This window comes from Psittacula echo (assembly GCF_963264785.1).
Source record: "Psittacula echo genome assembly, chromosome: 1".
Taxonomy (NCBI): Eukaryota; Metazoa; Chordata; class Aves; order Psittaciformes; family Psittacidae; genus Psittacula; species Psittacula echo.
The window spans coordinates 156,077,184-156,099,035 of record NC_137735.1 but is presented as its reverse complement, the minus strand read 5'-3'; the positions used below and the strand labels follow the sequence as shown (position 1 = coordinate 156,099,035).

At 38.1% G+C, this 21,852-nt stretch overlaps 1 protein-coding gene across 13 annotated transcripts in view; it reads left to right on the top strand.

The window, feature by feature from the left end:
- The first annotated feature begins 217 nt into the window (after positions 1-217).
- The window catches only part of PNPLA8 (patatin like domain 8, phospholipase A2), a 38,430-nt gene continuing 16,795 nt past the window's right edge, over positions 218-21,852 (top strand). For 7 of the 13 annotated variants that reach the window (XR_013958762.1, XR_013958763.1, XR_013958764.1 and 4 more), the window contains exons 1-9: positions 218-575; positions 1,267-2,501; positions 3,023-3,172; positions 4,418-4,569; positions 6,362-6,456; positions 11,090-11,261; positions 16,093-16,150; positions 18,383-18,577; positions 20,965-21,106. Coding sequence is in view for 4 of the 13 variants with exons in the window: in XM_080637768.1 (XP_080493894.1) it covers positions 1,392-2,501; positions 3,023-3,172; positions 4,418-4,569; positions 6,362-6,456; positions 11,090-11,261; positions 16,093-16,150; positions 18,383-18,577; positions 20,965-21,042 (2,010 nt within the window). In the remaining 9 variants the exon portion in view is untranslated. Of the gene's footprint in view, positions 576-1,266; positions 2,502-3,022; positions 3,173-4,417; positions 4,570-6,361; positions 6,457-11,089; positions 11,262-16,092; positions 16,151-18,382; positions 18,578-20,964; positions 21,259-21,852 lie in introns of those variants that run through there. The other 6 variants (XM_080637768.1, XM_080637769.1, XR_013958768.1 and 3 more) reach the window with 6 other exon arrangements.

Genomic DNA, 21,852 nt, shown 5'->3' with positions numbered 1-21,852 from the left:
AGGCGCGGCTCTCTCCACACCCGCGTCCTCCCTGCCCCGGCACGTCTCAGCTGCTTCCGGCGTGCCTGCGCGGCGCAGGTGCAGTAGAGCGGAGGGGCCGTGTGCTGTCCTCCCCGCCGGTGGTGGCACGGCGTAGGCTCTGCCCGTGAGGGCGGCAGGCGGGAGGAGGTGGGAGCCGCCGCCGGGGTGGGCCGTGTCGTCCTGGGGGCGTAGTGAGAGGGGGGGAGAAAGAGGGTGAGCGCGTGCCAGGTACGCGGGATTCGCGTGCGTGACGCAGGATGGGTGTGGACGCGTGACGTGTGGTGCCGCCGGCGGGCGGGCCGGGCCGTGCCGTGCCGGGACTGGGCGGTTGTTTACGCGGCCGCTCTGGGAAACCTTTTCCGCGAAACGCCGCAAGGCAGGAACAGGACGCGCTCCCTCTCCCGCGGCGGGGGGTGCCCGCTGCACATATAGCGCTGTGCTCGCCGCCGCGGCCCGGAGAGCAGCAGCAGCAGCGGCGGCGACGGTGACCCAGGCGAAGGGCTGGTCCATGTGGTACCGGCACAGCCCAAGGGCCGGACATCGCTGAGGAAGGTGTAAGTAACGACGCTGGTGCTCGCGGCCTTGTCACCTGTGCTGTTACTGTGGTGTCGGCCTGCGCAGGTGTTGGCCTGCTCGACCTCCTGCAGCACCGGTCACAGCAGCAGGGGAAGCCTGAGCTTGTCGTTTAGGCAGGCAGTGGCCTTGCGCCTGCGGCTTCAGGGCAGCTCTGGTGTATTGTGTGAAACTCCGACCTGCCCGTAGAGTTACGGTTATACACTGCCCTTAGCCCTTAAGATGGGAGTAGTTGGTTGAAGCTTTGCTCAAGGCATTGGTGTCATTTCTCCCCCGGAAGGAATTCTGTAAAGAGGTGGTAACATAATGGCAGTTTCACTTGAAATTTGGTCTCTGCATGTGGTAGTTTGCTAACGAGATACAAAGTTCTCTTTATTGGCAAGACTGGCAAGGAGTTGCCATGTGTCACTACATACTTAGAGCAAGTGTTATGTATTGCTCAAGATTGATTTAAACCTGCCTTTACAGAATAACACATTGAAATTGAAATTCTGGGCTGCCATTGCCAAATGACCTGAGCAGTAGATATCCCTGTGAGATTACTTGATGTGAATGTTTATCTGTTTTTACTTATAGAGTAAATAGGCTGCATCTGCTTTAAGCAACTCTGTGATTTTAGTTTAACTTATTACTGGTTTAGGGTTTCCATTGTTGTTTTCTTTTCTTTTTCAGATAATACTGTGACACACAAGACTTATTTATTAAAATATGTTTTCTGATATGGAATAGACATGGAATGAAATTTTCTGGAATGAAATAGACAAACAACATTGGAAAGGTGTAATTATTTATAAGTAATGAGAGTTCACTTATTTTTAGACGCATGTTTGTTCTTTTTGATTAACCCCAAAAGTCTTTGGTGGAAGCAAAGAAACAAATACCTGTATTTGTATGGACCTAAAGTCTGCTGGAGGATAAATCATGCCATTCACCTGAGAGTTTTTCATACAAACGAGCCTCAGTGTAAATGGGCCAGAAGCAAAACACTTTGGTATAACAAATACATTTGCAGCCATGACTTTTTATACTACAGAGTTGCTAAACTTTTGACTTCTTCTTCCAAAGGATTTACAGAAGTTAACAGTCACATGTCACGAATTAAGAGTACTCTAGAATCTGTTTCAAAGGCAGTGTCTGGCACTCACAGTGAACTGGTTTCACGGATAGCTCGACTGAAGTCACACTCGGGTACTCTGGGAAAAGCAAGGAAAAATAATGGAGATGCAAATATAGAAAATGATAAACAAGTCACAGATGCCAGAACTCAGGAGGACTGCAACAGAGGCCCAGCTGCAGGGAAATCTGGTTGTGCAAATGGAAACTTGGAGTCTGTGTTTGTAAGTTCAAGTGGCACTTACCGAGATACTCCGGAAGATTCAGCATCTGCTAAAAACAACCTTTTTCATATAAGCTGCTTTTCTACAAGTTTTGGAGAGACTTACAACTTCATAGCTGATCATATCAACTGGTACTTTAGTAATAATCCTGTTATGGATCAAGAGAGAAAAAGGAATGCTTTATTACAGGACTCTCAGAGTGAAGAGAGGAATAAGCGTCATTCATCAGAAGATACTGTAGTGAGTGAAGAAAGGACAGTGGATTCAGCAGCTACTTTAGCTCCTGAAGCATTGACTCTAGGTGCTGAAAAGCCAAGTACTGCTCTTCCAGTTTCCACTAAAAAAACTATTGCAAACTTTCTTTCATATCCCAGTAACAGTGTACAAGCTTTTGTGGACAGTTACATTGGTGGGTTGGTTCCCAAGTTAAGATCCGATACAAAAGCACTTTCACAAGAAAAGACTAAACAGGCAGAACAAGAAGTGTCTGAGAAGGGTGAGGAGGACAAAGCAAAAGAGGTTAAGGCTGCAGAAGAGAAGGAAAAGCATCTGTCTCTTCAGAGAGAAAAGGCAAGCCTTTGTTTAGTGTGTTTTCTTTATGTGTTATTGCTACGTATATTTTACACAAGTGTATATCTACACTCTACACATATGTGTATGTATGTGACTATATGTAAACTTACATGTACACACATATAGTCATATAAATAAGTGGGTACATATATATACAAATATAGAAAAATTTACTTGTTTTTATTTGTTGTAGTTATATTTCTTAGACTCCTTCATGGTTCAAATACTATGATTTCAGAGTTGTCCTGAAAAATACATCTGAGTATATGCTGACATGTATTGTGTTTGGTGTATTGTTGCTGTGAGCTACCTTTATTTATTTTTCTAGTAATCAGCCAAAAGGTTGCCTGTTTACATTTAAGCAATGCTTTCTTGGGGTCTGTTTCAGATCTCTGGTACAACATGCTGTCCATTACTTCTGAGAAATCTTAAAATAGCAGTTTGGAATTAGCCTTGACAAAGCTTACACATTTCTTAGAGTAGTTCCATGTTATTTGTGTAACTTTATCTTTTTTTAGATTATTGCAAGAGTGAGTATTGATAACAGGACTCGAGCTTTAGTGCAGGCACTGCGAAGATCCTCTAATCGAAGAGTCTGTATCAGCAGGGTTGAAGAGCTGACCTATCACCTTCTAGAATTTCCAGAGAGCAGAGGAGTTGCAATTAAGGTACATAGAGTCTTTATGCTTAGACAAAAAATAAGTAGCTGGCAGTCGATTGACACAGAGTAACATGAAACTTTCTTGTGTGTTTTTTGCGGGCTAGTCTTATATTCTATTTGTAGCTATTACAATGTGAATGTCTCTTGCTGTAGCTATTTTTTTAGCTGTTTCAAGCAGGTTCATATGCAAACTCTCTGCAGTTTAGCTAAAGGCTCTCCAGATTGCAGTGTTTAATTTAGAAGCATACAGCACTGTCATGTGGATAGACAGTATAGTTTATTCTAGTGGTAGGCGACGGTTGTACACTGTGTCCTCTGACGCAATTGGCCAGATGGGAGTGTACAGTACAGTTGATCAGTTGATCTGCATATGCCCAGCAGTTTTTATGCTTATTTGCATGCTTCTTTTGAAGAGGGATGACAGTGGTGGAGAGTATATAAGCATCAAATAAGTTCATGTAATCTAGTCCTACTCATTCTCTTTCCTTCAGTGGAAGGACAGGAGGTGGGATGGTAGACTATTCTAGCCAGATGTGCCCAAATCACAGCATTTGTCAGTCTCATGCCTTTTTCCACAAGATGTGACAGATGGGTGACATGGATTGTGGAATTTCTGGAAGGTAGATTTTGGGGAATGGAGTGCAGGCCAGATGAATCATCCAGGCAGGGTACAGATCAGACATCTACATGGATACACGTGAATTAGTGTATTATGCAAGAGTACATTCATTACTTCCATTTTGACTATAATACTCTATATCTTAGTGACGATAATTGTACATTTAAAATTACTGTGAGAAGAATTTTATTTTTATTTTGCTTTGCTATTAATGTACTTGGAAGGCATTTCCTGTTTTGAAGCAGTGTGATGCTTGTTCATCAAAATCTGTGCCTTTAGCTATACTTGATGTGCTCCATACTTGAGTTTATATTTGGCCAATGTGACATGAAAGTCAGTAAAACTAAACTGCTGGTAAATACAGCTTTTCTAGAGATCTGAAAGATTTGCTTTTCACCTTGATTGTTCAATTCTGATAGGTAGGTAGTTTCGCAGTGAGGCATGTACAATGTAAGATTGGAATCCTTTCTTTCCCTTGTTAGAGAGATGGGTAAATACAGGTTTAAAGAGGTTTTCCTCTGAGCTTAACTAATATTTCAACTTTTATACTGAAATGCCAAACAAGTAAATTTAAGCATGGATTCTTTTGGTATAAATACAGTTAGAATGAAATGTCTTTGTATTTATCAATAGGAAAAAATAATCCCATGCCTACTGAGACTGAGACAGGCAAATGACGAAAGTCTTCAGGCTGCTGTTAGAGAGACTTTAGCTATAATTGGATATACAGACCCTGTGAAAGGCTGGGGTATTCGAATCCTCACTATTGATGGAGGAGGAACAAGGTAAAACCTCTCTGTTATATACTTGTAGTGTTTTTTATACTGTAACTGGAAATAAAATTGAAGTTTCCCTTAAAGTTTGTGCCAAAAGATGCCATTTATGGTTTACAGTTCTGTTTACATTTGACTGTTCAAGTGATGAGTATTATTTTTGTTTACATTTGTGCTTAAATTTCCATGCATTAGTAGTTCTGTGACACTGAAATTACTTGCGCTTTTAAAGCTGGCTATACACTTGCTTGGATTGGCTCTTTCTCCTTTTGGAAGTAAATAGTTATTTGGGTTAGTCTACTCGCAAATCTAATCTCAGAAATACAAAATCTAGTGCAAAATGCTAGAAGTAGTTTATACTCTTGTGATCATGTTGTCTTGTACTTTTCTGGAGGGTGTCTGCCTTAGCAGGGCTGGTCTTGTATGAAAGAATGAATAGGCTTGTGATGAAAGCTATTCTATTCATGCTGTCCGTTTCTTTTTCTTTAATTTGTGCACCACGTCCTTAGTTATGTGTGCTCTAGTTCTGCATGAGTTTATGCACCTACCAACAATCTTTTAAGAGTAGTAGGAGAAGCCTGTTCATTAAATTTGAAGTCTGAGGTTTACTGAAAGCTGTGTTTGTTTTCAGGCACATTTGAAGAAATCTTGTCAAATATTTACTGATTCAAAAATATTGATTGTTAGAAAGCGAAGTATAAAGTCATTGCAGAAACAGCTTCACAAGCTTTTTGTTTCCCTGTAGTATTTATTTCATCAAAATCGGTTGTCTTCAGTAAGGTGTAAGTGTATGTCAGAACTTTTGGAAACACAAATGTTGAAGTTTATGATAAACCGTAAAGAGATTACAAAGTAGGAAGAAGAATGCTTCACAGATAATGTATGATGCCTATATATATATATATATAGTGTTTTAATTTTTCTGTTAGATTATTATTTTCTGTTTATTTAATTATTCTGTTAGATTATTAATTTTATCTGTTAGATTATAGGGGAGTGACATTGTGGGACACTTGATCTTTAGAAAGCAGTACCTACATCTATAATGCTACGTGAAACAAGTACAGACAGTGAGCCTGAGTAGCAGCTGTTATGCTGCTTAATTGGTTGTGTTCAGCTGGTTATAGTTTTGGACCAGGTTAACTACAGCTCTTCAGCAGAAGCCAAGACAGATTTGGGGGCGGTATGCAGGAAGTGCCATTCTGAGCAGAATGTGTTAGTAAGATGGACACTTGGTTTGGTGCTCCTTTTGCCATATGTAGTTTTCTAGCTCTAGCCCAGCAGATTCAGCACCTCTGTGTGCCAGATACTGTTTCATGCTACAGAAGCACAAGTCTGGTGCTCTGGAATGCATCTCTCCCATGGTTTCAGGCACATACAGTTGAGGCAAAAAAACTGCAGACAGAAACCACTATGCCCCAAGGAGCATTATATAGCCCTGTTAAAACCAAACTTTTAAGTGCTGTGTGGTGTGGGTGCAGCTAAAATCTATCCTGAGTCTCCATCCACAGATGATCATTCTTGAGCCTTGACTGCAAAACTGTATGGCAACAAAACAATATGGCTGTAGCTGCTGAGTTCTATCTTTGGTATGCCTGACTATGTCAATTGTATTTATTTTCATCATTCCATTTTAGTTTTCCTACTCCTTCATTCCCTGAAATATTCAGGATTCTTACTATTGCAGTTACTCAGTCATAACTGTAACAATTAAGCAAAGGTAGGCTTAATCAGTGCTATGTAAGATAAAACTTAATTATCTTAAAACTTAATATTACATGTGAAGGGGATTTTTGTGTTTCAGGGGTTTAGTTGCACTTCAGACTCTACGGAAACTAGAAGAACTAACTGGAAAGCCGGTTCATCAACTTTTTGACTACATCTGTGGTGTAAGCACAGGTAATTGTTGAGTCACGAGTTGGAATGTTGCTATCAATATAGTAAAATAACATCTGAGAATAAATGTAGATTTTGCAGAACTTGCCAGTTTCTGGCTTTGCGTGTAAGCTGGGAAAGTACAGGTGTGATTTCTAAAGTTTTTCTTTTCTGAGTAAGAACTTTGGGTGATACGTGATACATTTGTCATCTTTTCAGTGAGTGTGAAACCTTCTATTTTGCACTCAGATAGAAATATCTTGTATGCTTATGGGGCTTTACTGGCAATGAAGGTAATGTGCCTCAGGGACTGATACTGGGCCAGCCAGTGGTGTTTCCTATCTTTATTAATGGCCTGCACAGTGGGACAGAGTGCCTGTTGCAAGATCTTGGGTGATGTGAAAAGTGGTTAGTACAGTGGTGCCCTCTCTTCAGATTGGCCTCTACAGGCTGGAGAAAAGGCTTGACAGGAACCACCTGAGGTTCAATAAAGCCAGGTACGAAGTCCTCCATCTGAGGTGACATCTGACTGACTAGAAATCAACTTTGTAGAAAAAGACCAGGTTTTGTTGTAACAAGGCAAACATGAGTCGTCAGTGTACTCCTGCAGCAAAGAAGGCTGACTACATATCAGCTTGTAGGCACAAGAACATACCCAGCAGATTAAGAGTCTTTGGCTACTGTATGTGTAGTTATGGGCTCCTCAGTAAACTCTTATTCTCTTGGGTGTGTTCTTGTACATACTGAGTCTAGCAGAGGGCCAAGTAGGTGGTCAGAGGACTGACTGGAGGTCATGACACGGAGGGAGAGAGTGTAAAAAAATGGGTTTATTCAGCCTTAAGAAGAGAATGCTAAGGTGGGACCTTACTGCTGTTTCAACTAATGGGAAAATGCAGGGAAGATGGACCTAGATTCTTCTGGAGGTTCACAATGGTAGAAAAGCCATCAGGCAAGTTGGAACATGGGAAATTACGTTTAGGTATAAGGTGTCATGCTTTCCTTGCGAGGATGGTCAGACACTGGAAGGAGTTGCCTGTGCAGGCTGTGGAATCTCCATCCCTGTAGATACTCAAAACTCAGCTGAATGAGTCCTGAGTAACCTGTTCTAATTGAACCTGTTTGAACAGAAGGCTGGACTAGATGACCTCTGGAGGTACCTCCCAGGCTTAATTACTCTTGTGACTCAATAGCGAGTTACTCCTACCTAGGAAGTAGGAAACTCTAAAGCAGAAGTTTCTTTTAAAAAAGACAGTCCTGTCTTTTAGAAATGATCCTAGACCAGTAGCAGCATAATGCCAATTTTTAACATAAGAGGAATACTGTAGTTCAGTAGCTCAGTTTCCTTTAGAAACCCACATTATTCTTTTTCTTTTTTTCCCCCTCTATACTTAATCTTCCATACAGTTTAATTCAAAAAGTAACATTAAATGCAAATCACTATGAGTAGATACAATGTTTGTGTTCCCAGAGATTTGCTTAATAGGCTCAAAATAGAGAAGATGGGAATGTGTAGGTCTATTAGCCGGAATTTGTTTGTGGGCACAAGATAGTTTTACATTTTTAAAAACTCTTTGAGGGGGGGAAAAGAAGTTAATTTGGCAGTAAGCGGTTGCTTCTGTGGAAGATATTTCACTACAAAACACTTCCCTAATGTCTTCTTGAGTCGTAATGAAGGCATTTGTTCTTTGACGTTGGGGCCTAGTATTCTTAATTCGATCCCACTACTCTGATTAGAACTAACTTTATTCTTAATTCTTCACCAGATTTGGGGTTTTGTAACTGCTAGTAAATACTTAATGTGTTCTTTTAAGCTTTGTTTACACTATCAAGTTTTTGTGTGCAGTAGTCCAGCTTGCAATAACAGGTGACAGGGCATAGCTGGGAGAGGTTGTCGTATCTGTCAGCATGTGCTAGCAGTGTACTTCATTTCAGTTTGTGTTGGTGGTACTTATGCTGATAGGTTTTGCAGAAGCTTGCAGCTGGATGCTGTCTCCCAGTATATCAAAGTTACTTCTGAATAGTGATGCATTTATAATTCAGTTACAGGGAGCAGTTTATAACATCAAGAGTATGTGATGAGGCAAAGTGCTTTTCGTATGTGCTGGCCTGCTCAAATAATGTATGCTTTCTTTCCCCCCCTTAAATTTCTGTGTTGAGCTAATCATTAGTTGCACTCAGATGCATCATCTGAGGGATCCGATCATTGACATATTGTGATCAAAGGTTCTTGAACTGTATTGTTTCCAGTGCATTTTATTACAAACATGACTGAATTGTACTGTGGATGTGTACACATCCACAATTTTGGATGTGTGAAGTTTGCATTTTTTTATCCAAAAATATTCCTCTCAGGTTAAGAACAGCATGGGGCTAGTGCCCCTATGTATCTTTCCAGCCTTCAGTGATGACCCTCCTTAAACAAAGTTGGCATCTGTCTGTGTTCATGATTTTTGTTTTGCCCATGATGTCCTTCCAGTTTTGAAATGCGTTTTGGAAACCTTTCTGATTGGAAGAAGTATATTTGTTTTTCAGGAGAACTCATGAATAAGTTAAGACAAGGTATTACAGAGCTGGAAGCATCCTTAGGAGGTTCTCTCATTTCCCAAGGGAAGGATCAGTGGTGTGTGTTTCACTATTGACAGTTTTCTAAGAATCCGAATCCTGTCAGACCACCTCAGAAAATCAGTGCTTGTGCTCTGCTGTCTTTACAATGGGGGAAAAAAAATATCCAAATGTCTAATGTGAATCTTCCTGTTGCAGTTCAAATTTGTTTCCTCTTGTCTTGACTCCCCAGGAACACAGATAACAGATTCTTCTCTTTGCAGCTGCCTTCTGTGCATTTAAAGGCTTTTCTCATAGTCTGAGTGACCAGGCTTTCCTTACACACTGATTTCCTCTACTTTTGCTTATTTTTTTTTTTAATTTTTTTTTTTTTTTTTTTAATTTTGAGGACTTTTCTTGTGTGATTTTAATTTTTTTTTTCCCATTGGTCCACATTTTTTTTTTTTTTTTTTTTAAATGTCCCTGAGGTCTAGATGTAGCACTTCAGCTGAGGTCTTACTAGTACTGAATGAGGAAGGAATACTTTCAGGTGTCTTATTAGCCAGCGGCATTCCTATGTTCTTCAAGATGTGTTCCTTAGCCCTGCAGGTTTTATTGAGGTATTTTATCCCACTGAAGTGTTGACTGTCAAGGCTGAGATGGTGGCTGGAGTGCAGGAGTCCGTGATACAGAGTAGGGTGTGATGGAAGTGTCAAACATTTCTCACTGAACTATCTAATAGAGCCTGCACTATATTTTGATTTTGACCTTGCTGTCCTGTGAGTGTCCTGTTGCTGTCCAGCAGGTTTCAGCCAAGCCCTTTAATGCATACGCTGACTTTGATAGTGTCCGCTGCCACTTGGGTGCTGTCTGCAGTTTTGGGTGCTGTTTCTCAGGAGGTGAAGTGAAAATGAGTTTGCATGTGTTATGAATTTTGGCTCTTTGTGCTTGAAACTGTTCACCAAAATAGCAAGTGTGTGATACAGTAGAATTAGTGCTGGAGAATTAGAAGGAAAGAAGGTAGCAGAGGCTTTGCATAACTTGGGAAAACTGTTTCTCTGCTATTAGCTGTTTACCATGTGTTGAAAACAGACATTTTGTAATTTGACAGTTGGGCAAATGTCTCTTGATGAAACAGGTCAGGTTGGCCCAGGTTATATTAAACATGTGTGATACATGTAAACAACATAAAATAAATGGAGACCATCAGTCCTTGACACTCAACTACCATGGTGGTAGAGTTTGTGAGAAGCTTGGAAATCATGTTTCATTTAAAGCCAGTTGTAACTACCTTTATGTACTTCTTTCTGCACGTGTTTTATTCTATTTCAAGAATTTATTAAGTTTTAAACTTAATTGTCTTCAAACCTACTGCATTCATGTCCAAATTGGAAAAATTGCATGTCCTAATTATTCCTAATAATTCCATGTCCTCACAGGATTGCACAACTAGATTTAAAGTTTGTATATGTCCCTTTCAGTTTAATATATCTTAGAGTTGTAGTGCTGCACTGATTTTATTTTTCCCCAGTCTTTTCCATGGTATCCTGCAACCAGGCTTTTTGGATACTGTTGTTTTGTTCCTAAAGGAGTAGGTCATAATTCTTTAGGCACACACTAGATGGCAGTGTGTATGAATGACTAGTTATAAATAGTTGCAACTAAATGTATTCCAAACTAGACTTTAGAATTTTCCTAGATTTTTGCTTTCCTGAAAAAATCAGAGTTTGCCAGATAGGCAGTAATGCTCCAAATATGTTTTTAATACCCCACTATAGATTTCTCTTACTGATTTCTCTTTCCAAGTAAAGCAGTGGACTTAATTTGCTTTCTGCCTTATACTTCTTGTTTTAGGGATGAAAGCTGCAGAATGAAATAATGCAATTTTTCAACTTCTCATAATTCTGTTCTGGAGTGTAGACTGTTCCTATCTTGTATATGTTCTTTTAAAGCATAGTTTGGGATCTCTGAACAGAAATTTAGTGATACAAATGTCAATTGGTCTTCCCTTTTCAAGATAGATACACTGCTGACTTGTGAACAACATGAAATGGTAATGTATCTTTATACTCTTATTCCAAGCTATATTTTACATTTCAAAATACTTCTTTTTCAGGAGCTATATTAGCTTTTATGTTGGGATTGTTCCATATCCCTCTGGATGATTGCGAAGAACTATATCGCAAGTTAGGATCAGATGTTTTTAAGCAGAATGTCATTGTTGGAACAGTCAAAATGGGTTGGAGCCACGCCTTTTATGACAGTGATATATGGGAAAAAATACTCAAGTAAGTGAAAAGTGATTATGTGACAAATATTTAGTATAATATCTTAGACCCCTCGGCTTTGTTATTGTTTCACTGGTAAGCAAATACATAAAACAAGTAGAAGGGGTTAGCATATACTCTTTATTTGTTTGAAATAGCTATTTTCATATTTACCAAACCGTGAAAGCTTTTAATGTAATGATTTCTGTTTGTGGGGAATAAAGTAAGCTTTGCTGCACTCATTTCTGATTATATTCCCGTATGCCTGCCAGCTCTGCTTGATCTGACTCATTACAGATCTGCTACAAATTTTACTGGCCACCTGCTGTGCCTTTTTTCTTACAGGAGTCACAGTGAGATATGAAATAATCTGCTGTAGTAGGGATTTTTTATCTTAGCTGCTACATTGAGGGGTTTTGCCCATTGCCCCTTTATTTGAAAAGGGAAATTTAAGGATTGCAATCGAAAAATACTGTATCAGAGTTGCCAATGGAATGGTATTTGTTCATAGATATACGTACAAATGCATTCAGGAAAAGTCACTGAAAGAAATAATTATATTACAGGTTTTTTTACTTTAGTTTTATTTGTCTGTATTTGATGGCATAGTCGTAGAGCTGATGTCGTAGTTTCCCTAACAGTGTAAGCTGGCACTGCTACTGAAAGAGATGAAACATCTTTCTCTGAGAAGAAATGTAAGATGCAAATGCTTTCTTTCGATAAGTCACGGCAAGTTCCTCTGGGAACCTGATTAATGTGTTTATGACATTGGAAGAGTGTTTTTCTGGACTTTGTAGTGGTAACAAATGTGCTGCCTGCGTTTTAAGCATTGCACTTCTTTGCTGAAGTGGAAAGAGAGGCTTCCAAGCACCACTTCTCTGTGCCTTGGCAGATTTTCGGGAGTGAACATATTTATCAAATTAATATAATGAGGTTTCCTTCTCAGATGCCTGGAGTTCCCCCTTTTTTTTAGAAACGAGATTTTTCTCTGCCTTCCTTCTTTTCCGTCCCTGCCCAGCTCTAAACAATATTGTGAAAATTAAAATTACCTCATGTGAAAGTATGTTACATGCCTGTAATTAAAATGGTGTTATTCTTTACAGCTACATGTAACACATGAGGGAAGTAAAGCACTCTGCTCTTGTGCAATGGACAGAAGCCAGGCAGTTATTATATTATCCGTAGATTAAATTAATGAAATGACATTTTGTTGACCTAATTCTGCACTGGTGAAGGGAGATGCTATGCCTCCACAACATTTTATTGAAAGAGTAGGGATTCCTGCAGGCTTCCCTGTGGTGTGGAAGCCTAGAACTAAGAAGGGAATTGAAAGGTTATATACCATCTCCTTATGGCACTAAGAAGGTCAGTCCAACTTTTAATCACTGCGTGGGGAAAACTGACTTATGTTTTGTTTTAAATTTCAAAGCCTTGCTTGTGCTGGGTGGATTTTTGTTGTTTAAATGGTAGTAGACTTGCCAGCCTTGCTTGAAATGGGTTATCTGTTTACAGGCATGCAATATGTATTGAGCCTTACCACAATATTGATGGTATTATTTTCTGTCAGAAATTATTCTTGCTGAAAGTAATTAAGCTAATGTTGTGTGTATTCAGAAAATGACAACTGAAAAGTAACTTCTTCTCAGTGCTCTAGGGAATCTATTTTATGTCTTACATGTATTTAACTCTTGCTATGTATTTAACTCCTTATGTATTCCTTGAAATGCAATTTCAGAACCAGTTTTTAACAGTTACTTTTATTACTTTGTGCAGAAAACGGTACTGACTGTATGTACATCAGTCTGTGTAATGGTGTTTTGAATTGCATTTGTGAGAAGAGCCTGGCTTACAGTTCCAAGTTGTCTGTTTTCTTTAGACTGTAGTTCACGTACACAATGTTCTTCTTTCACACTGTCTTGAGAAACTACTGGAGAAATTTGGTAAGCAGCTAGGGGGTTTCACAAGTTAACTAAAATCGCATACTGGGAATTTGTAATCTTGAGAAGCAATCAAGCACTGTATAGAGGGTAGGATAAAAGTTACATGTTCTCCATCCTTGGGAAAATGGATAATGCCTGTGTTTGGGATTACAAGAATAATACTTAAAACCAGCATTTGTTATGCAAATTGAAGTGTAAATTGAGACCGCTCTCCAGTGGCTAGACAGGCAGCACTTTCTGTAAGAGTTAGTCTCTCCAGGCACACTTAACAGATTTTGCAGCATTATCAGCGAGATATTTTGTATCCTTCTGGAACATGCGCTATGTCTCCTGGGTAGGTTTGGCAAGGATGTGGTAGTTTCCTCACAACTTTGTTGCTGTTAGAAGGGGGTAAAAGTTACAATTTTGCCTTTGCGATTGATTGGTCTTTCTCCAGACTATTCGATTGTATCCTGGCTGTTGTCCATTAGAATGTTTTCTTTGACCATATGGCTGGCAATATGTTCTACATAGGATTTTTGAAATGAGTGTTGCAATATTAAAAACTTGAAGCAATGAAAGAGCAACATATGTAAAGGAGACTTGTTTAGGTAAGTCATGTCTAGAGGGCGTAAGTTACAGCCAGACACAAACAAAGCAGATTAATGGAAAAATAGGATGGCAAATGAAGGTATGTGTGAAGTAATAACTTGGGAGGGGAAAAATGTAAAATGCTTACAGGATTTAAACTAACTGTAATATGAAAAGTAATTTGGGTGTTGTCATGGATGTTTTAATGAAACGATTGTATGCTCATGATCAAACAAGATGATTCAGTATATGACAGTTGTTATTCAAAATACAGAAACTATTATAATGCCTTAATACAGTTTCAGTTTCATTTCAAATAGTATTAATGGTTCCATTTGCCCCATTTTAGAGAACGTTGCTGTCACAAGATTGAGAAAAAGTAGCCAGTGACATGAAGGCAACAAAGGGTTTTGGACTCTTTATCTTTACAGAAAGCAAACAAGTTAAAGCAGCAATTTGAGTTAGTAGAATATCTTGAGACTTACTGTTCTCGCCTCTTTTTGAGAAGAAGGGACTATTCCACAAAATTAAAATGAGGAGACTTTCTCTTTTAACCCATTATGTGAATAAACTGTGGAATAAATTGTGTTATGACTTTGATAAAGAAAATAATTGAACAATGAGGATTGACAAAGACATTTATATAATAAGCAATTACAGCATTAATGCTAGGAACACAAATAAATTTGGAGGTGATTCTTTAGACCTTACAATGTAAAGTTGCATAGTAGTTTAAAAGCTTTCTCGTACCTACTCTAAAGCATCCGTTCCAAGATGCAAGAAAAATAGTTCAGTTGGACACTTCCTATAAGTAAGCAGTGGGTATTACTTATGCAGTTTTTTAATCTTTGCACTCAGGGTTTGGGGAAAAAATGCCTAATACAGATATTTAGGAAGAAGTAGGTGAAAGCGATGCAAATCAGTAGATGTCTTTCATATCTCACCTCTGTCAATCTCATCTTTTATTTCTGTATATTCCTACTTCATGGTTCTGTGTGTTTTTGTCTCCTTCTGTACTCAATTAGTGAGTGCAAATGGCACTCCTCCCCTTCTGGTTGGTAACTGAGACTGGAATTCATGCATTTGTTGGGGGGGGGGAATAAGACATAGCTGCTGATGTAAAAATTGTGTCAGCAGCAGTCTTTGATCATAGCACTAGAAGCTGTCTCCCTCCCTCCCTCTCAAGACATATATACAGCCATTCTTCAAGTCCAGATACCCACCAGTGGAACAGTAAATTGTCTTGCTTCCAAATACATTTTACTGTCTGCATTGAGGACTGCTGGTATGGTAGCATTTTTGATCTTTGATCTTCATTTTTAGCTCTTTGATCTTCTGACCTGACTGGGTTGATAAAGGTCTTATTGGTAAGACTGGAAGCAGTGCTACCTACTTTCACAGTAGCACGAGCTATAAATGGATGATCTCCTAACAACAGCACATGGTGTCACTGTGCTTAAAATGTGTGGCAATACTGAAAACTGTCTTTGCAGAATAAGGTTGAGGAAACACCTGTGTTTGGGTGAGCTATGTTCAAGGGGAGGAAGGAAACTTGCTGATTTAAAAGAAAGCCTGTTTGGAATAGTTATGAATGAGCACCAATTCTGTAGAGTTTTATACTTTTATTGTACCAAATGAAGATGAAATAGATGCTGATATGAGATTATTGATGAGTATGCTATCTTCCAGTCACCTGCAGTGTGCAGGAGGGCTGCCTTCTACTTAACACTTAGAACACTGACCTTAATACTGATGTGGTGATAAATTACATAGCTGAATGCTCATGTCATGTCACGGTTAGATTTATACAAATGTATGCATATGAAAAAATTCCACCTTAAAAAGGAGTATTAAATGCATATTGAATTCCTGTGATGGAAGATTGTATGTAGGTGTTTTAACTTCTAAATCATGTGGAATGGTGTCTTCCTTAGCTTTTGTTTTCATAACAGTTCAGGAGAGTAATTTTTGTTACTATAAAAGACCATAATAAGGAGATAAGATTTTTATTTTTTTTTTCCTAATTTTTAAATGTAGCAAAGTATTTAATTTTCCTCTCACAAAGGAGTTGAGTAATCCTGATGATTTATGGTTAAGTATGTGGTGAAGTAACTGAATCAAGACCTCAGTCACTCTTGCAGCTTATTTCCATTAGCCTGGAAGGTTTGGAATATTGATCCATTGAAGTCAACTGGAGAAATCTGATTATTAAATTAAAATCCAAGCACTGCTGCTTTAAATGCAAAGTTCTCAGAAGTAAGGATGGTAAAAATCAGTGTCTTTTGTTCATGCTAAACTGATACAGCATTTTCTCTTTTTTTTTTTTTTTTTCCCACTTGTAGAGAAAGAATGGGCTCAAATCTTCTGATTGAAACTGCAAGAAATTCCAAATGTCCGAAGGTGAGTGCATGCTAACTATGTAGTAGCTACACAGTAGTAAATACTCTGTATTCCAGAAGTACTTTTAAGAGTTCTGAGTAAAAGTACTGTGCCCAGACGAACATTGGATAAACAGCTTGAGTGTTGATGCTCTCCAAGCTTCTGTATGAGATACCCCTTGCTCTTAAAGGATAAAAAATAATTAGATTCTTCAACTTCTGAGCAGTTTATTATAGTTTTAGTTAATACTTTAAGTTAGAATATGTTTCAGAGATTTTTCTAAAGGGTTGTAAGCAGAGAAATACTAGGTCAACTTCTTGAGGTTGTGTGAAGTTTGAGAGTTTTTTAATAGAAGAGAATTCTAGTACCTGGAGATTCTGTCATGTCAGCTGTGATCTGTGTTATTGTACAATGAGAGAACAGGGTTTCTCCTCACTTTAGGTGGATTACCAGGTTTCCTTCAGTCACATTCATAGGCGCCGAGATCTTTACTCTTCCTGTAAGATATAAAGGGCACCAAATTAATTGGAGGGGTGTTATATACAGCAGCAGCACGAGAGTGAAAGATGAGAAAGGTTATTTTATTCTTGGTGAAGGATAGGGTGTAAAGAAAGAAGAGAAATATAATAGCCCATATTTCAGAACAATCTGTAATTAACAGGTGTTTTGGTGTCATAGCACTATATTCAGTGCTTTACTGTTAAATGGAAGATATTCACATTTTTCTAAACATAGAAACATGTGCTTGACTGACTGCGTTCCTAGTCCATGTCTAAAACAAGGACATGAAAAGGCTGGAGTGGTATGTTGCTTTCTGAGAGAGAAGCTATCCTACATTGACTTGAAAGTTATCTTTGAACTGGGATCTTTGGCTTCCTTCCATGTTCTTCAGTAATAAAATGTGAATATAAATAGACCTGAAACTAGCTATTCCCAGTAATCGCTTTGTTTTGCTGGCAGTGGTGGCACTCTTCACAAGGCACAGCAAAATCAAAGTCAAACATGCAGTTGTATGCTCTGCTGCTGTTAAATTCACAGATTTTTCCAGAAGGTGCTCAGCACTTTGCAACTTAGACTGCATCAAAATATATATGGGCATTGCCAAAAATAAATTAAAGCATTGGTTTGTTAAGTTTTCTGTTAAATTTTCCAAAGGCTTTTTTTTTTTCTTAGTGCTTTTAGTAGTGCTTAGAAGCAAACCTTCCTTTTTACCAAAACAGGAAACTTTTCCTCCATCGAATGATGCAGTACGAATCACGCACATGTTTTGCTTCTACATTATCAAATAGAAGTTATACTTTCCTTTCCTTTTCTATAAGGATGGGCTTACTGTGAATTAAATGATACAACTTACATAGCTGAAGAATGGAAATTAATGCAGTGATATCACAGTGTCAGCTCCTAGTGCTGTTGAGAAACACTTCACAAAAACACCCTTCTCTAAAACAGTAAACAAAATAGAATTGAACACCCACATGGCTGCTGAAGAGTATTGTTCTGGCAGCGCCAGCTAGACTGGGTTCATCACCACTAAAAGGTCTTGCACGTTCTAACACTCATCACAACTATAGGTACTCTCACCTCACATGACACATCTGTAAAATGTCATTTCTTTGCAGTCATGTGTTTGGATTTATGGAAGTAGATTTTTGGCTTTTCGCTTAAATTTACTTATAGGACTTTTGCTAATTACATTTCAGTGTCCTTACAAAAAAACCTTGAAAGATTTATATTGGATTCTTTGGGGGTTTTGTCTCTGGGAGAGATTCTTCCTGCAGTCCTTTAAATCAGGTTGAAATACTGAGTTATCATTTTCTTAGAGAAAGAAATTGATTGACATTTCTAACATTTGTATTTAATGACATTCTTACACTGCTAGTTACAGGCTAGTAAAACTAGTAGAGATTTCATAAAGACAAAACATTTTCAAATTGTATAGATTGCACCAGCTTTTTGTTTAAATATCAGTGGATAGATAGTGGTGTAAACAAAAAAGCCAGTGGAAACAATCAGTTTCAGGTTAAAAAGAGCATTTTCTTTAGGGAGGTTTTTTGTTAAGTTTTCTGTTTGTTTTTGTTTTTTTTTTTACTTTCATGTCTTAAAATTTAGGTAGGCATTATAAAAATAAATAAATAATAGACCAAGTAGGATTCCAGAGACACATTTAATGTATAAATTGAATTTCATATTGTGGGATGCTGTCATCCTCATTATTAAGATACATAACTATTTTTGTTCTTCCTAACTCACTAGGTATCTGCCGTAAGCACCATTGTAAACAGAGGAACACCACTGAAAGCATTTGTTTTTAGAAACTACAACCACTTTCCTGGTGTTAAGTCTCATTATATGGGAGGCTGTCAGTATAAACTGTGGCAGGCCATTAGAGCATCATCTGCTGCACCGGGTTACTTTCAGGAATATGTTTTGGGCAACTATCTTCATCAGGTAAGTTGAAATCTTCTTCGGTAGATATTTTCCAATATTAAAGCTGAGATAATGTTGTCTGAATTTCAGAATCAGCACTAAGCAAGTAAATTGGTCGCAGAAAGGAAATCTAGGATGCACAGGGATAAGAAAGGAAATTTTTAGCTTGTATAGCCCTTACAGAACTGGAAATGCTATTGGCTTCCAAGTCTTAGTCTTCTCAATACAAACTTAAGCTCTTCTACTGTTCCTTTCTTCTTTGCCTGGAAGGAAACCTTATATGAGTTGTAAATTGCCTTTGACTTCCTGCTTACAACTGGTATTTCATTGAGCATTATTTCACTAAACAGATGGTGTGACTTAAAATCTAACAATACTGTAACGTGTGGAAAAAAATAATCAAGTTACGCATTTCAGTGTTCCTTTTATTAGTGCATAATTTCAGTTTTATGTTCTAGTTTTAATTCTTTCCATTGATAGCTTATTAAGCTCTACCCCGGTTCCAAGCTAGTGAAAAGAATAAGAGATGCCACAGCAGTAAGATTAAACTTGAAGACAACTGCAAAATAAATTCCCTCGAGGGTAAAGCAGTGTCTCCTCTCAACAGTGTGTGCTGTTTTATTGTTAATTCACTTCTGTTGGTGACCCTGATTAGGGAAGAGCAAGGCAAATTAGTTTCTTTAGTAGTTTTTTTTTTTTTTTTTTAAACCATTGTGTTCTTGTCCTCTGATGCCCCTTTATTGTTCTGTAGTTGTCTTGAGGTTTAAAGGAATTCTTTTTATAGTACCTATTAATGTAAAGCAATCAGTATTTATTTTTAAAAAGATGTGATGCAGACGCATGGCAGAAAAGACTACAAAGGGTGACTGAACCAGAGGCCTTCTACAAAGACAGCATAGGATTTACTTAAATTTAAAGAAAGCATCTATTACTATGCTATTAATAGCATGGTTTGAGTAGTAAATGCGTCTGATTCACATACAGAATTTCTCATGGTGTACATTAAAGGGCTGTGTAGTGTCACTGGCATTGTACTGTGTGTGTGTACTACTGAAGTTTAAAGACTAACAGTTAAATAAGGACTGTGAGATGGAATAGTGAAAAATACATTAGATTAAGAGATAATAAACAGAAGCATTGATGCAGAGAAACAGCTAGAATTTAATCTGAAAAAAACCCAGCATACTTCCATAATTTGTATTAACATTTATAAGGAGATGGAATAAATATATTCGGCTATATTAGTTGGGGGGTGAAGGGGAAAGATTCCATGGAGAGCAGGATGGTGCTGCTATATCAACCAGATCCCAAGAGTTCTTCCATTTTATTGTTTCTCCTTTTTGTAAGGGTCTCTCCATCCCCCCAGCGTCTTTAGCACAGTATATCTTATTATCCCAAAAACATTTTAATCAAATACTACCTGAAATAAGCACATAAGTTTAGCGAAAGGGGAAGAGTTCAAGCTAAAAATGGAGTAACACAACAGGTATTCCAAGCCTAAGCACTGCTTGAAATCCTGAAATGTGTTTGTCTTCCATCTGGCTAAGCAAAACTGGAAGGAGAGCTGCTTTAGTCCTTGGAGCTGTTCCAAGCTGCTCCTTAACTGCTTGAATTGGTCAGTGTTAAGCTATGTGAAGCACTTTTCTTTCTCTTATTACCTTTCCACCCCCTCTTTCCTTGAATTGAGGGTACATCGAAATTTGTCTGTGCTTCTGTATGAAGAATAGCTAAATAAGCAGCATGACTTTTAACTTCTACACCATGCTTAGACAATTATTTGTCTTAAAATGGTTTTTGAATTGCCAGACTTGTGTGAAATGTGGTAAGGTGGGTATTCATTTCATCTATACTCACTTTTAAGTCAAATTTGCCAGATTAGAGATTGTGTGATTAGTGTTAATAGAGATCAGGTCCAGTATTCTCCGGCACAGAGCTCAAATGAAGTCCAGCTCATTTTTCCTTACGCCAGAGTCTTTGGGCAAAACCCTTCCGTGTGATCTTACCAACACTGTTCCACAAGCTCACCACTTTCTTCTGTTTGATGGATTTTAACTACTAGAAAGCATGGGCTTTTCATCTTTGTAAGCCACAAAAGTGTGTTTTCAGTACTAAACCTGGTAATTGTAGTAGAACTAGATACGAAATTTCTGAGTTAAGCTTTCATATCATCTGAAAATCTCTTTTCTACCCAGGCATTATATTTAAACACCTTTGAATTCTTTTAGAATCCAAAGGTTGTCATCTTTCATGTTTCTCATGCTTTTCTTTCCCTAGATTATGCTTTTCTTACTACATTCTATTTCCATAATTATCTATTTTGTGTGGGATACACTTGGTTTTTCATGGACAGACAGGTAGCAAGGTGCTGCATGGGAAATGCTACGTAACTGCCTTCATACTGGTTTCAGTCTCAGGTTACAAATCCACTGCTGCACACTCAATCTACCTTGAATTACCTTGGTTTAACCCTGGGGGAAGAGCCCTGATGCATGTAGCAGACCATTAACCTTATGTTCTTGGGTGTAGTGGTACCTCAGTGGAAAATGCAAGGTAATCAAGAGTTTTATCTCTATTAAAGTATCGAAGATGAATTGAAAAGAATACATACACATAAATACATTTTTAAGTAAATATAATCCTAAATGCAGTGATATTTCTGTTTAAAATAGCTTTGTGATTATTATATTAATAACTTAGTCCTTAGTTATAGCTCATATCACAAATATGAGATAGTAGGTTGTTATTAAGCATCTTTATTCTAAAAGTGCACTGCAATTGTCATGTTAAGGTCATTGGCCAGGTTACGTACGATACTAACACTTGTAGTTTATATGGAAGTACTTGTTGTCTTTTGTCTTACCACTTTAAGCCTGTACAGTACCTAACAGGTGGGGCTGCTTTTGAACTACAGAAATAAATAAAGCATAACATTGTTAGACATCCTCAGTAGTACCATGATTTTTAAAAAATGCATCAGCAGAGTGTGCATCAACTGTCAATAATAAGTAATAATTTATGCCAAAGGCTCCAATATTGCAGTAGTGTTGGAAGCTGATGGTCTTTTGAGGATTTTTTTTTTTTTAATGGATTGGAAACATCCATTAATTAATCAATCAGCATAATCTGTTTTCTGAACAGAAACTATGCAGGTTTCTTACTAATTTATGTATAACCTGCTTCTGTAGTCTCAGTATTTCTAAATAACTCAAAGTGTAGAGACAGCCAAAATGTGAAAATGATTGTAAAATATCTGGAAACGTTCAGAATAGTAAATATAATGAGATTTGTATCCTGGC